This window comes from Syngnathus floridae, chromosome 3 (assembly GCF_059516105.1).
Source record: "Syngnathus floridae isolate MCC-2025c chromosome 3, RoL_Sflo_1.0, whole genome shotgun sequence".
Lineage (NCBI taxonomy): Eukaryota > Metazoa > Chordata > Actinopteri > Syngnathiformes > Syngnathidae > Syngnathus > Syngnathus floridae.
The window spans coordinates 21,880,967-21,897,586 of NC_142415.1; the positions used below are offsets into that span (position 1 = coordinate 21,880,967).

Below are 16,620 nucleotides of genomic sequence, written 5' to 3' on the forward strand. Positions count from 1 at the left end.
ACGAATGAAGTAAAGAATGACTAGGCATACAGTAAAAGGATTTAGCTAGCTGTCATGCGAGTTGAAAGTGAACTCGTTGGGTAATCAAAGTCATTTCAGTCATTCCCAACCTACTTGGAAATGCAGAAAAATATTCTAAAAATATAACCAGAAATAGAATAATAACAATAATACATCATTTTGTACCCTTTGTTTTATTAAGATAAGATTCAACACATGACAAAGAATTTCCAGCGAAGCATTTACATACACCACAGGAGAAGGTAATAATACATAACAGCCCCTGAATTAAACCATTTAGCAACACAATGCTTTTTTTAGTTTGGGTGTACAGTATATGCAAAAACATCAGGACAATACACTTAATCATCATGATGAGTACAACAACATGGCACTAAGTGTGTGTTTTTGTTTGTGACAATGTACAAGCATACACACACAAAAAAAGGCACTAAAATACATTCCTTCAACGTGTAAAAATGTTTTCCATTCACAAATGACATAGAACCCAACAGACAGAAATTTTATATAAATAATAAATTTGATTATCAAACATGTATAACAATCTACTTTGTAGACAAACGCGATCAGTCCAACACTGCAAAAGTGTCAGCAAAAATGGCCGCAGTCTTTCTGTGGAATGTTCGATTAAAGGTGATGTGGTCAGTCTGCACTTACATACATTCACATTACAAGATGTTGTATTATTTATGTGGTCAAACTATTTCTCTGATTACTCAAATGAATACAACTTAAATATTTGAAATATTTTTTGAATGCGTCTCGGTCGTTTGTTATTGACTGACGACTAAAGGAAAGGTTATTGCGATCGGCTGGAATATTTGGGGATTTTTTTTTTAATGTAAAACAAGATTTTTGATTTCCGAGATATTTCCCAAACACAAAAGGACTACTTGTTTATCTTCACTTCTGACGCTCACCTTAACTGACTGGCTGGTTCAGGCACTTAATTCAAGATCCCTTTAAAGGCTGTATCACAAAAAAATAAAAATAAACAACGGGTTATAGCAGCTTAAAACATTTCATTTTATAGGACAATTTCTTCAATCATCGGTTTTAACTCGAGTGCGTGTGTACACTATAAATATCGATTGCCTGTGTACTCAGTTGAGGGCGGCATCCTTGTAGGAGCTGGGGAAGGCCGGGCAGGGTTTGTTCCACGACTGTTCGGCGGTCGGCAAGCTGAGGGTACTGGTGCTCTTCAGTTTGTTCTTCAGGCCCCAGCTGAGGAAAGACGACTTCTTGCTGATCTTGCGCGACTTGCCGTTCTTGTCGTCGCCGTCGTAGGCCAGACAGATCATGGAGTACGTTTTGGGGAGATTGCCGCAGAAGGTGGCGCTCTTTGCCGGCTGGGCACACACAGATGACGGAATTTTTTACTTTCATATTCTTCAATGAGGTGACGCATAGAGTGTCGTGCGAAATGGACCTCACCATACTAGGGTTGGCGTCCAACACGCTGACCACCGTGACGTCCACGCCCTTTTCGTCCACGTCTTTCAGCAGCCTCATCACTTCACCCACAGCCATCCACTTGCATTCCGCCTCGCCCACGGCCACGATGTAGTCGCCCTCTTTCAGCCCCTCGGCCTGCCACAGACGAGAAGGTCAGACCTCCTGACACGGCAGAGTCAATATTTACACACCAGTTCCGCGTCACCTACTTCGATCAGCAAACGCTGACTTGAACTCAGTCAAAACACTCACGAAAAGTAGAATTGTCATCTCGCTACTATTCTGCCCAAGTTAAAATCTTATTCCTATTAACAAAACAATGAGATTGAGATGTGTCAAGCCACTTTTTGAAAATGCCGTAAGAACAATGCTAATCCAACCCAATGATTTAATTCTGAAGCTCAGGTTTTACGTGCTGCCCTAATTCATTGCTCGGGTCATCTACAGTATAAACTCCGGAGAAGGCGGAGGAGTCATTTGGGGGTTGAAGATTTATTTAAGACGTGTTATTTTAAAGCTGTTCTTGTCCGACGTTAACAGAAGCCAGATGCTCGCCATGAACTCCCATACTTTGAATATCAAATAACTGCCTCCGCACTCTATGTTAAATAAGACGGACCAGAATAAAGCTCCTGATTTTAATTGAATTACGAGTCAGTTGGGCTCATTAATAGTCGCTGACTCTAATGAAAATCCGCGCGGGGCTGCGAAACAGATTAGCCGTGTTGCATAAAGCCACTCAAACGAGGTTATAAACCTCTTTGGAACCTTAATACTGCTTTCAACTTTATGTATGCCGTCTGTCTCTTCTGTTGACTTAGGTCAGTGAACCAAGACGACCGGATCATCTGAGTCTTTGGCGTTTACGTAAACTTGAGTCAGTAAAACGATACGACCGAATCGGAGGAATCAGCAGCGCTTCCACTAACTCGACATGGTGTTTCTGGTGAGTCCGCCAACAAGTCAGCGAACCGATACAACGGAACCTGATCATGTCACGTTTCCGCTAACTTGAGTCAGTGAACCATTATTTGAGCTTACGCTCTTTCCACTTGCTTGGGCCAGCGAACAGACAGACCCAACTCATCTGAGTCTGCCCTATTTTTCAGTAGGGCAAGCGATACAACCAAATCAGCAAGTTTCCGCTGAGTCAGTAAACCACAGGTGTCAAATTCAAGGCCTGGGGGCCAGATCCGGCCCGCCACATCATTTTATGCGGCTCGCGAAAGCAAATTCATGTGTCAAGTCAATGTTTCTTGTTAAAAATACCAAAATTGTCTTGCCTTTTAATAACAGTGAGATATTGCAACGTTTTTTATTATAATCCCAATTTCAAAATAAATTAGAAAATTGTTGAACTCTTTCGTTGTGTATGTGATAATATCCAAATGTCATTAACGGCCCCACAAGGGAAACCATAACTCCGATGTGGCCCGCAACTAAAATGAGTTTGACACCCTTGCACCCGTGAGTCTGTGGTACTTGTGCTAACTTGAGTCTGCGAATCGATAAAACAGAACTATTCTCTGCGTTTTCCATCGAGTCCGATGCGTTTCCTCACCTCACTCAGTCACTTGATACAGGGGATATCAACATTTGGTTCCCGTCTTTGTTTATAATTAGCAAAACTATATTCACAATTGTCACACACAAAAATAAGTGAATTAGCACTTTGTACTCACAGCAGCAGGGCAAAGGGGGTCTAGCGAGACAACTTGAACGGGTGCGTCCCCCTTGAGGGTGAAGCCTAAATCTTTGTCCTCTGTGCGCAGGCGCACCTTCCGCGGTGCCGTCCAACGCTGCTTGGCAGAGAACACCGACAGAGGACCCTGAGTGGACACACACACACACACACACATTGGATTCAGTACTTTCCTCTTCAAGATACACTTGCATCTGCTGGGAAAATCTCAATCGGCTAAATCTTATCAGTCCGTCAGCATATAAAAGGATGATACGCTTGTTGGATTCAAATTGGCCAAACAAAGGCTGGAACAGTCTAAACTAAAATCTTAAATTCCATAAACAGGAACACGTAATGTGAGGTCCCCAAAAAAGTTCAAAGGGCTAAAAAATAAAAACATACGAATAAACTTCCAACCAGTGGAAGTTTTCTATTAATGGTTTCTTCCTTGCTACATGCCAACGTCACCACCACCACCACCAAGTTTAGCAGAAATACTCAAGTCATCAAAACAAAACCTTTCACCATTCCGATTAGGTCCGTGGGGGAGGTGAAATGTTATGATGATAAAAAAAGCCACCACCAGAGTGAACTACTGCTAATAGTGGGACACAAAGTACACACACCATTTTCCGCCATTAGTGTTAGTGTTCAGTAGTTTTGATGATAACAAAATGCACATCAACCCATAAAATATACACACAACATTTTCACCCCCCAAAATTGTGAGTAGTAGATTAGTAACCCACATACCAGCCTCTGGAAAAAGTCGCTGACTTTCACCTTTAAGGCGGAGGGAACCTCCATTTCTGCTTGTTGCTCAGTTTTTGCTAGATTTAAAAAAAGGAAATAAATCATTACACGCTGACATTTTAACTGTTGTAATTATTACTGTGAGTAGTTGTACACGCTTTCATGTCAAATAAAAAAACAAAAGTTAGCCTAGAGAGCACTCACAGATAATATCGGGCGCTTCCAGGTAGTCTGTGAACTCCTCGTCTGTCTTGTTGTCACTGGCTTTGTGCAGCGAGCGCTGGTGGCTGGCCTTCAAGATGTCCTGCAGCACCTCCAGCTTGTTGAGGTGATGACACAAGCAGTAGATCCTAAGTGCCTCTTCATGGCCCGCGATGGCACGACGGATGTGGGCTCTTCCTGTTTTGGGCAGGAAATGGCCGCTTAAATTATGAATTCTACAAATTTATTATGCTTATGCACATTTATGAGATGCTCGATGGTCAACCTACCAACCCGCTCACGCTCAGCTGTCTTCTTCAGAATGTCCAGAGGAGAACAACCGTCTGGAAGGTGATCATACACTTGGGACAAGTTCTTTTCTTGCTGGTCTTCATCGTCACTCGGACCCACTGGACACACACAGAACACGCACACACTTTTTGATTGTGCAGTACAGCAGTTGTCCAGTTTCTCGTTCCGAGCAAAAGCTCGTTTACATTTTACATTACAACATGGGTCACTAACGTGGAGCCCTGCCGTCGCGCAGATATGAGCTCCATTCACTCTTGTGCGCAGGAATCCCATAATGAGCAGCCCCCCCCAAGCCAGTACACTACTCAGAAAACACACCCCATTCATAACACAAAGTACTCTTGGTCCCCCACACTTAATCTCACAGCATGCTAAAGTCATTAGCGACGAAAAGATGTCATCGTAATCACAAAAGAAACAGGCTTCCTTCTCTCCTATTGGGACTTTTCTTTTCCCCTGCCAGCTCTCGGCAATTCTTGGAAAACAAGACTCTTAACTAACCGCGGTGTGTGAGCGTGTGGTTGTGTGCGCCTCTAAATAGCCCTTACGTAACAGCATTGAGGCCTGAAGTGAGTCGAGTTGAATAAAGTGATTTCATCCACTAGCGGCATTTCTTCACATCTCAACTCGACACAATTCATTCATAACTATGGCAACACCGCCCTAAACAAATAAAGTGGCCGGGAGCGCATGCAAACTTCAGCTCCATGAGTCATGGGAGAAAAAGAAAGATAAAAGTAGATAGTTGACATATTTTGGATCGAAGAGATAAACAAAACCAGCTCTTTATCAGATTTGTCTCCTAAAAGTCAAGGCACATATTTCACATGAGAACACGTTCACGGCACAGCGCCAAACAAAAGCAATGCTCATTATTGAATGTATTTATGTATGCGGGATTGGTTTAAGGCTGCTGAATGATTATTTTAATAAATCAATGAATCTGGCTGTGTCCATTTTTGTGGTAGCTTTGCAAACTTACTGTGATGGTCCAGCAGGGCAGAGGCCACAAAGTAGTGCGCCATGGAACGGTAGTGGTTAGTCTTCACTTGAGACATAGTGGACCAGAAAAAGGGCACGTTGTCTTTCACCGGTGTCTGGATCATGGACTGGTGGACTTGGTCGTAGACTTCCGACACTTTGGCCGCCTCCTGCGCCATCCTGAGCAGGGTCGGAACCTCGTTGCGGACGCCCGGCAGGGCGAGTTGCTCGAAGAGACACTCTTGCGCCTGCGCTAGCATCATGCGGATGAGCATGGCTAGCATGGCGGGACTCATGTCGTAGCTAGGTGTGTGTGTGAACGTCTCCTTAAGGTGGTTCAGGACGCCTGAAAGAAGAGTAATGCAAAATGTTGATCTTTCTTGAATAAAGGCCGACAACTGGTCTGAGGTTTGCGCTTGTTAAATCACATTCATTGCGATAGTCCCTAAATTAGTACGTCGTCGAGCTCACTTGATTCAATTGAGTCAGCGTTGTTGAGTCCAGACAGTGGACTAACACAGCAGAAATTTGACTTCGCTAACTCAACTCACCTACTCGCACGAGTCCTCAAGTTTGAGTTAGTTTACCGATGCAACCTATCGGTAATCTTCTGAGTCATTGATTCGAGTCAGTTTGGTACCTCAAGGCAGTGAATCGACACAACCGACACAACCGTTGACATAATCTTCATACCTGCTGCTTTCTGGAAGGCCGAAATGGCCTCCCTCAGACCGGCCGCTGTCTGCCGATCGCCGCGAGTGCCAATCTGGGAGTAGAGGGCAGCCACGTTGAAAAGGACGCTGGCCTTCTCCAGCGACAAGTTCTGCTGGCACACCGGGACGCCCGTGAAGGAGTCGTACCTGAGACCAAAAGACGAGATGGTATTGTCCTATCGCCAAAATTAACAATGGAGATCAGCTTATTAGATCGTACCAAGTGAAGAATATGCTACTGTGATGCGTAGGCGAGAAGAATCGACTCTCCACCAGCGGAAGATGGTTGAAGTACTTTGCCAGCAGCTCCACGCCAGCCTCGCTGCGACTTGGTGTCCTGCACGACTGGGAGCCCAGACAGAATCAAGAGATGAGTAAGCAATAAATGTTTGATTATTTGGGACATAGCGTAGATAATAATGCAGTGACTCATCATGCCATCAGCCTTTAGAGATTCCTATGAGCAATTTGTTACCGCAAAGAAGAAGAGTTATTGTGGTTGCAGGGAATGTAGGTGTGTCAGAGTTCATGACGTAAAATGCGGCGCAATCGATACTATAGACTCAAACGAAGGTGCGGTTCAGTGGAAACGTAAAGTCAAAGTTGCCTTTGGGGAAGGGCTAATTTTGTGGAGACGCGTTATTGGACATTTGTTTTCACGAAGAGACGTTTGCCACCACGCACTGACGGAAAACGACAATTTAGGTTTAGCATTAGCTGCCTGTATGGAGTTTAATTGACTCCAACTGACAACATTTTTGTCTTTGATAGACCCCTGGAAATGGAAAGGAGCTCAAATGTCAGCTAGAAAACAAAATGGCAGATTTCAGCTTTGTGTTCGTGAGATTTTTTGTGTGTGTCTGTACACGGTAGACATGCCGATGTTGCTGCTCTGAGAAACTGGCTTCACTGGTCTCACTTTTCAATTCTGGGAAATGCCACCGAGCTTATTTTCAGAACCCCAAAAACTTAACCGCCACGTTACGTTCACACACAATGTGACGAAAAGAAAATTTGTGGCATTATGTCGCCTTGGAAAATTTCAAAATCATGGGTGGGCGGTGCCATCTGTGTTTGTTTACCTGCCGCAGGTCCATCAGGTCGGCGAGTTCGTCTTCGTAATCTGCTCCATCTTCATTGTAATGCGAAGCAATGTAGTCCTGAAAACACCAAACAAATATCACCAAATGCCCGCTTTGTCTTTAAAAACTTGATCGCTTATTCTCGTATTTGCACATTCCATAACACACGATGAATGCGAAATCAGCATTAACATTAAATGTCTGGTCGAGTTTTGTTTTGTTCCTTTGTGAGTAAAATATTGAACAGGTCATTGAGTGTATCGTACCTTGAAGGGTGTGAAGTCAACTTCTTTCGTTTCCTTGAGACCCAGCGCAATGAGCGGGATGTTGGCAGTTTCCCTGGAGGGAAAAACCAGAAAGACAAATACAGATAAGGTTTTAGAAAAACATCATTCAAAATAATAACAATCAGTTATTCAAGCTGTTTAAATCTGTCTTATTTAAATCAGATAAAAGCAAAAATGTTAAACATGACCTAGTAATGCTAACAAACAACGAAAGGACGTGATACACACCTAAAGTGAATTAAAGAACAAGAAACACAATTTAAATGTGTATTTAACAAGCTGAGAGTGCTCCTGGTTATTATTTTTATTTAAAGAATATGTGAAAGTTTGTATTTTCATCCAATCGTGAGCGCAGACGGACATGTGGATTAGGCAGATGGTGTCGCTACACAAACACAGCAGGTGTTTGGGATTTTAAAAGTCAACGGAGGCCCTTTAGTGTTGTTACACAAAGTCTGTTCATGAAACTTCCTGGGATGTTTTTCCTTCATTTGTACTCTTGTAACACAAAACAGGCGCTCATAAAGCACCGCGCTGATGTGCTGTGCTTAGAGGAAGTTGATGACAGACAGAACACAGGTTGCGCTTGATATGGAGGTGGCCGATATGCAAACTTGACAAAAAGCTGATTCGGCTTCTTCCTGGCAAACAAGCGAGAGAGGATCGTGTTCCACTTTCTGCTGACTCTTGTGAATTTCAGACACTTTCCTCTATTACGAGGATGAGCTCACCATTTTCTGGTTTGGCCGAAGCTTCTCAACCAAAGGCGCTCTGAAAAACCTTTAAACGTGCACGCGCACGTTCTCGGTCGGATGTATGCGCAGCGCCCTCTCACTATTCACTCAAGTGTTCAAGACACGGAAGAGAACCTGAAGGATCTTGTTTACGTCTCAAAGTCCACCAGTGCTCAGTCACAAGAGCTTTTGTTTATTTTCCCGTGCTGCGTGCGACACGGTGATTCGAGCACACAGGTGAGTTGACGGTAAAATCCGGTCAGAGTGAGATGCAGGCGCAGGTACAGCGAGAGCTATTCATGCGGACTCTCTGGGAAAAAAACCCGAAAAGGATTTGTTTTTGTTTCCCCTCAGAGTACTGCGCTTGAATTTCAACTCCCAGCGTTCCCATGCGCTCTTCGTTTTACCCTCGGAGAAAAAGTCATCTCTTGTAGATCGGTACGATGACGCTAACACTGTTAGAAGGGGGCGGGGCATTCACGGAATTGATCAAATGGAGGACAAGTATGGTGTTTTGAAGATACCCAATTTTTAATTGGGGATCGAATTTCCCATAAAGTGAAACATGCTTAAAATGTATTTAAAAACGGTGGTCTTAACTCGGGCATCTTATCAGGATGCCTCCTGGACGCCTCCCTGGGGAGGTGTTCCGGGCATGTCCCACCGGTAGGAGACCCCGGGGACGACCCAGGACGCGCTGGAGAGACTATGTCTCTCAGCTGGCCTGGGAACGCCTTGGGATCCCCCGGGATGAGCTGGATGAAGTGGCTGGGGAGAGGGAAGTCTGGGAGTCCCTCCTAAAGCTGCTGCCCCCGCGACCCGACCCCGGATAAGCGGAAGAAGATGGATGGATGGATGGATGGATAAAAACGGTGGTTGTATGTAGTATATAAAAAAAAAGAGAGAGAGAGATAGAATTCTCCATTTAGAATTTTGTTTTTTCAGCTCCTCATTGTGTCTCCACTTCTGGACCACTTGAAAGCTCTTGGAACCATCTGTCCACAAACATAGTTGAATGCATGCAGCTTTATTGAAATGCACCCATGAAGCACATCCATTTCTTTGTAACATTATAGAATTGCTTTTAAAGTGTTCCTTGAGGATTCACGCGCAAACACTCGCGCACTTGCACAATCACACTTCACCCATGGCAACCAATCACAACAAACCTAAGATTGTTGTGCTGTATGGTAACCATGGCAACCGTGCAGAGGGTCATTAAATCAAAATTGGGCAGCGACTTGATGGGTTCTTCATTTTTCCTCTTTATTGTCACACGGGTCCACTGATGACTTTATAAACCGACTTGGCCTCACAACAAGCCCTCATTAGTCTTTTATTTTTGCGCCAGGCCTCAGTTTTATATGCGTGTCGATGTGTGTCAGATAGACCGTCGACCTCACAACTGAAGAATCCGCAAAACCACATTGTCTCCCGTTGGTTTATTAAGTTGATACTTTTACCAGCTGGGTGACAGCTAAATGGCTTTCCGGCCATTGGAAATAATGGAAACAGAATCCACAGTGTTTCCGGTGAGTCTGCTAAGTCGAGTCAATGTACCAATGCAGTTGAATCAATCGAGCGGAATTTGGAGTTTCTTTTTACTGTCTGGTAGGTTTGAAGATAGAGACAAGTGTTGAGAGCACTGACAGCTTGGTATCCCGACACTTTGCAGCTTCTATGCAAATCAATTTAGCTGCCTGCGTCTTCCATTAGTGCGTGTCTATGTGAACGGACACACCCAAAGTACAAGTCTGCTAAACTGAAGTCCATGAGCCATTTCGGGCGAATCCGCTTGAACGAGTCAATGAATCGATATAACCAAATAATTAAGGTCTGTTTTGTTTTTGGTCATTTTGACAACTTGAGTCAATGAACAGATAAAGCTGAATCATCAGAACTTGCCGTGATTCCACTGAAATCAGTCAATGAAGTTATATAATTGGATCATTGTTTCTTTTAGAATGCTACTTTCAGTCAACGACTCGATATGACTCAACGTGTTTCGGGTGAATTTGCTAAATGGGGAACTACGTATTGTTTGTGTGGATGTTAGTTGCTTCACGATACGTGTAGAGCTACAAACAAAAACGATATAGTCGCAGTGACTGACTGACTGACGACCCCGTGCATCAGGCTACAGGCTGCGGCTCACAGGCGCGTTTAAATGACCACAGGGGGCAGCGCTAGCCTGCCATTACCGACCAATAATGACCGGTCCTCACCACAAGCACCGGCAGATGTTTTTCCCTAATGCGTCTTTGAAAAACAGCCAATCTAACCACCGCCTGCGCATACGTACTGACGGAAAAGATGGCCGCCACCACCCGTACTCACTGGCTGCTCTGGTAGACCTCCACGGAGCTGTTGAGTCCTTCCAGCTGGCCCATGAGGAGCTGCAGGTTGGAGTTGACGTAGCTCAGCTCCAGCAAGACCATCTCCTTCACCTTGTTGTTGGACGTCGCCCTGCACACACACAAACTTTGTTATTATTATGCGTATGATGTTATGCCACCAGACCACACGCCTGCGTCATGCTAGCTAGCTTAAAGTCAGCTTCAATAAAACATGGAAGGCCCCCCAAATCTCTATTTTTTTTTGTAGAATAAGTTTTAAATATGAACGTTTTTAGGAAATCATTATTTGTCGTAGTTGTATATTGAAAGTTTAAACTACTCGTAATAGGTTGGCCCACATTGCTATTATCTGTTGTATTTCGTAAAAAGACGGCATGTCACTTTGCAGTCAATCAAAGCCTGTTGTCACTTTGCTCACCCTCTAATTAGAGATGGCGCCATGTTTAAGAATGAAGCCAGTGAAACCACAGTTTCAACACAACGTTGCAGCTACTATGGCGTCCGGCTGAGAACAACCATTTGTCACTCAACGGTCAGTAAACTGTTTTAACTTGACAGCTCCCTTCAAACTTGCAACAAGTTTGAAAACAGAGTAATAAATACCCACGAAACATAAACAAAGCCAGTGTGAGAATTTGCAAATGGTCAAACCTAAATATAACACACGCCATAAAATGACCGATACTTGCTGGCCAACCCAAACCATAATACCGACTGCAGAGACATTACACAAGACCTTTTTTTTTTTTCCTGAGACAAGATAACAAAGACAAACTGGTCGGACCAGACGGATTTCACCTGCTGCTGATAGACACGCAGGCACACAAGACAATTCCAAAGAAAGGCTGCGTTCATTAAAAACATCAACATTATGTTGTATGTTTTACCAAAGACTTCACTTAACAGTGCATGTGGAACAAAAAAATATTTGCTCCTCAGCAAGGCACACTATGTGAAGCACTACAGGAATGCCAGACAGGAAGGTTGAAATGCACATACACTACATATACACACTCTTTAAATAGATTGTATAGATTAGACTAAACTTGCAGCTTCAAAATCCTGAAGGCTGAAGCCTAATAATATAATGACTGTAATAATTTAATAATTCCTTAATCTGCTCTATTGAGCTCAGGTAATAAAGGCAGAAGATGTCTGCAGGAATGTTGGGTTTGGTGGGCAAATTCCTTTCCCTTCTACAGTGGCTTCTTTGTTTTGTACTCGGCTCGCTATTGTTCAGGATTGTTACTACCTGGAATCCTACACTGACTCACCTTTGTGTTTTTTGAATCAGCGCTGACTTATAAAGGCAGAATCGGAGCCATAGATGAGTGACAGCGTGCCAATGTGTTGACGTGAAGCGACTGCGAGGCAGCGGTTGCGGTTTCTTACTTGAGAAGGTTCTCGGCTCCTGCCCGCATCCTCATCTCCTTGATGATCTGCTGGTTGAGACTGGCCCGCTTGTTCTGCAGCTTGCTTCGTCCGGTCTGGGCAAACGGGTTGCAACCCTGGTGGACGACAAAGAAGAATACATTCAGTTGACTTTTTTATTCATATTTGTTTCGAATATTTGACTCATCTTATTTGAGCTTCATGATAAAACACAGAGAAAAACCACAGCTGCTGCGCAAAAAGTGTGTTTCCTGTTGCATTTCAAGGGTTTCCCCTCAACCACCTGCGACATCCTTCCTGCGTTTCAAGGCTGGAAGTCAGATGGTTGCCGCCCATCACACCCAGAGCAACACACTCACATCCTGAGAAGAACCTTCAATGCCGATATAACTCTTACTGGAATGACGTCACGGCCTTATCAAGACTCTCTGTGTGTGTGTGAGAATAAGGAGTGGTCAGTAAACACCATTATGTTCCGTTTCTCCATGTTCCACAGCTAGAAACCACATTCCGAGATGATGATCCCAGCAGGAACTAGCAACGTCGTGTAGAATTGGAGAAAATAAATCCTGTGCATTTTTCTCTTGGAACGCCGAGGCGTCACTGAAAAAATGAACCGAGGACGATACCACAGCCTTGCATAGCTACTTGGAATTATCGTGCCAAATATGTAAGCTGGCGGGGGCATATGGGAGGACACCCATTGGTCAACACAAAGATGAAGGACCAGCCCTACATTTCTCCCAAACAATTAGGGCGTAACACAACGAGTCCAGTGAGCGGTGAATCATTCGGGGCTTCATACTGAACTCATTATCAAAGGGTTTCCTGCACTAGCGAGTCGTTCTGTCTATTCATAATTAACGTTTTGGACCCAGGGACCGCTTTCTCTTCACCCCCCACCCCTATCAACGCAATCATAATATTGAAAGAAACTAAACATAACTACCATGTGTACGCCAGCGATGGAGCTAAAGTCTACACCCCCCTGTGAATGCCAAGTTTTTCTGATGTTAAAAAAAAATGAAGATGAAACATAACCTCCTACAGTTTGAAAGGCACTGCACTAAGGCCTTAATTTTACAACAGTTTTGACACTTTGTTTGGATTCCCCACAAGAATTAGTAGGGGGAAAAAAGATGCATGTGTCGCATCGGGCCGGCCCGGCGGGACACGTGTTGTCAATTTGAGGTTCTGGCTGCCGGGCGGCATCGGGCCAGCAGCTGTGACGTCAGCGGGAGGAGAAAGCTGACGATTTGGCTTTCTCTTCGTGCCATCTTTCCGAGATGAACCGCAGTAGCTCCCTGCAGGCAAAAGCCAAAGCCAGCACAAAGCTTGTAAATCATTCAGAACGCGCGCGAGCAAAGGCCGAATGGGTTGGGTTTAAAGTTTGACCAGAAATCTTTCCAAAGCTTTTTTTTTTTTTTCAACACACGGCTATGGAGTTTCACAGCAAACATGAAGCACGTTTTATGTAGCCCAAGCTATGTCTGCACGCTGTCCTTGACGTTGAAATAAAATGTCAAAGAAAGAAATGTATCGGCAGTCGTCGTGATATCTGTGTTTTTTGTTTTATTTTTCTGCATTAATTGGTTTGTTTTATTTTAATTACCGGTATTCACATTCCTATCATTATATTTTGTATAAATGTAAAAAAGTTATTTAGATTTCAATGTTTTATTATAAATAAATATTTTACAGTATATTTTATTAAATTATTTGTGTTTAATACTGAATTTATTTATGATATTTCTATCTCATCCAGCCATGATTAGGAATTCTCCATATTATGCAATTCTAGATAATGAGAACGGATTATTAGTGTGAATGCTGCTCTCCCAGCATTCACACAGTGTGTGTGTGTGTGTGTGTATGGGGGGGGGGGAGGGTGCGTTCTTATAAAGGAGGCGGCAGTGGTGCCAGGCTGCGCTCTCTCGCAGACACAGGAAGTGCCGTGAGAGCCTCAATCCAGACGGCGTTCAGAAGGGGATTGACAGACACAAAAGGGGAATGCTGGGATAGAGTGAGCCTGTCACAACATTCGCATGGCAACACTGGGAAAACAGCAAAGACTCAGAAAATATCAAAGCAACCCTGTATCGGTGATATCGGCCCCAAATTGTTTAGTTTTGCAAACCACTACTCTGTGCTGGAATTTAAAAAAAAAAAAACATCTGTATCATCATCTCCGATACACACCCTGTATCGACTCTGTATTTGGTATCGAATAAATCTCGCCGTGTCATCCATAACAAAAGCGTCCCTGACAACACAACACGGGCCATCCTTAAGATAACACAACGTCACGTTTGTTTAGCTCATCCTGTTATCCACAGCAGCACCTTGCTGCCTTTTTGTGTCATCCAAGTCCAACAGTTACAGCTCTGGAAAATATGAACAATAGCCCCAAACAGCCCCAATAAAGGCCTTTATTTGGAAATCCAAAACGTGCTTTGTATTGGATGTCATTAGATTGTGCAGGAAGGCATGCTTAATGCAGTGTCCGATGTGTGTGTATGTGTGAGTCATGAGTTTCTTGCGTAATCATGTGACAATGAGGGTGGACACTAAGGAGGCGATTGAGTCATTCAAGCAAAAGCCAAAAATAGTATTTTACAAAGGGGACACCGTTCCAAATGAATTGAAACGATTAGCAATGGAGAATATTGTCTTAACCGCCAAATTTATTGATTAGCAAATGAAAAATTAGGTGCTGAGTTTTCTACAAGCATCCTGCATATTATGAAAAGACTTGCTTTTACTTTAAAAAAAAACTTTAATAGCAGTTTCTTAGATTATTTATTTTCTTTTTGAATTGCACAGCGGGCCCGAATAAAAACTATGGCAGGCCCCCACACCATAAGTTGCCCATCCTTATTTTCCAGTGTTTACTGTGTATTATACAGGACATCATATAGTCATCAAAAATCCTCTCCACTGAGCTTTAAGTGGAATTTCCATCCATTTGCAGTTTCCTGCCATCATGTATCTTATCAGCAAGCTGTGCAGCCCACCCATTCCCCACAGCCATTCTATTCTTGAAGCAGTGCAACACGCACACGCACACGCACACGCACACCTGAAGCTGACACTATATGGAATTCCATGATGCATTCGAATGATCTAAGGGCTATTTGCTACTAGTTTTTAACATTTTACACAATCGTTTTACTGTAAACAAATAGTGGATCTAGCTGGATTTTACATTCTGCTCAAAACAGGTCTAGCTTTGACAATTCTTCTCGGCTTGAACGAGAACCGGACGATGACGGTCCCTGAACGCACCGCGTCTCTCAAGCGCTGCAGCGAACGTTTCAGTAAACATTCAGCTTTTTAAATCAGAAAGTAATCTGTTGCAGGGGAAAGCTATTTAAACCGACGAAAGCAGCGTGTGAGGGGACACGTTTTGCATTTTCGTGGAAAAAAAGGGGGAAAAAAACGCTAAGAGTGAGAAAACTCACCTTTCTGAAGTACTTGCCGTCTCCTCGACTTTCCTTGAGGCCGTTGGGTAAAAGCGCGTCCGTCATGTTGGAAAAAGGCCAATCGATTTGGTATAAATGTGAATTAAGAGCAAGCTTATGCTGCTTTGTCGACAGGTGAGTCTCCGCTCACCTCCAAACAAGTGCTGTGAGAAACTCGCGTCTCAAAAATACACGCAGTCTTTTGCTTGTGTAAGCCCCGCCCACTAGTGACGACAGCGCTTATATGACGTCGCCCCACACCTTTCTTAATTTTTATTATTTTTTTGCATTCTGATAGGCAACTGATGACCCAAAATGGGAACTGGGCGTGTGGAGCATAATAAATTTCGCGACGGGGAGGAATGCACAGCATCTCTTTGCAAACTAGGTCAAGTCAATTTGCAGCCAGAGTAAAAAAAAAAAAAAAAAAAAGTACTGTACTCTAGTTCCCGTTTCTATGACAAGGGTTATTATTTATCCGTGAAAATCTACAACACAAATAATTTTGCAAATTTAAGTCCCACTTCCAAGCGTTTGAATTAACATATGGCTCAAAAGTCACCTTGGAGTCATTACTGTCTAATTCCTGACCTCGTGAAAAGTTCACTTGGGCACTTTCAAGTTGAACAGGTTTCTTGTTTTTTCCACACAAGACTTGCGCACTAGAATTATACAAAATACATTTTTCCCACTTAAATTAAGCAAACAAATGTTGCACTAACCCAGATTTACCGCTAGAGGACGGTAGAGAATCACGGTTTACCAACCAGGTGAGCAAAAGCAATGATGCAATTCTGAGCGAGCGTGTACTCATAGAAGCCTCCATGCTGTCAAGAAATATTTGACATTTTTGTGTTTTTTTTTAATTATAATTATTGTGATCTTTACATGTACACATTTAACATAAATAATTAAGTTAAAACACCAGACAGTCTGATGATTCACGATTGTAAAATAATTTCATCTAACTTTTCTTCATTAAAAAAAAATCTCACTATTAATATTTACCCATTTTAAATTGATTCTGGCTGACAACATATCTTGTGTGACCACAATGACGCTCATATTTAAAAGAAAAGTAATTTTCAATTTACATAATTCATTGCTTAATTATATACAGTAAATACATATTCATAAGGTAAATTACCTATTTACATAGTTTGCCAAGAGGCTTTTCGTAGTCGCTG

The 16,620-nt window shown here is 43.1% G+C and overlaps 1 protein-coding gene and 1 long non-coding RNA gene across 4 annotated transcripts; one reads left to right on the forward strand and one right to left on the reverse strand.

Moving 5' to 3' along the window:
- Positions 1-175: 175 nt before the first annotated feature.
- On the reverse strand, positions 176-15,646 carry rhpn2 (rhophilin, Rho GTPase binding protein 2). Of its 2 annotated transcripts, none has more exons than XM_088370159.1 (14): positions 15,434-15,646; positions 11,973-12,088; positions 10,561-10,689; positions 7,469-7,541; positions 7,203-7,280; positions 6,341-6,465; positions 6,101-6,267; positions 5,409-5,753; positions 4,405-4,524; positions 4,118-4,312; positions 3,944-3,990; positions 3,159-3,305; positions 1,456-1,611; positions 176-1,370 (listed from the first exon to the last, which is right to left on the reverse strand). In XM_088370159.1, exons 1-14 carry the CDS (start codon positions 15,497-15,499, stop codon positions 1,125-1,127), a joined length of 2,010 nt encoding a protein of 669 aa, XP_088226285.1. In that variant the 5' UTR covers positions 15,500-15,646; the 3' UTR covers positions 176-1,124. The 2 variants fall into 2 exon arrangements, with proteins under 2 accessions (XP_088226285.1, XP_088226284.1); XM_088370158.1 differs by having other exon boundaries at positions 3,914-3,990.
- Positions 8,150-13,584, forward strand: LOC148401138 (uncharacterized). 2 transcript variants are annotated; one of them, XR_015857377.1, is made up of 4 exons: positions 8,152-8,460; positions 9,169-9,755; positions 10,496-11,112; positions 11,875-13,583. It is a non-coding gene; the product is annotated as an uncharacterized LOC148401138 (long non-coding RNA). The 2 variants fall into 2 exon arrangements; XR_015857376.1 differs by having other exon boundaries at positions 8,150-8,460; positions 9,169-11,112; positions 11,875-13,584.
- Positions 15,647-16,620: the final 974 nt, after the last annotated feature.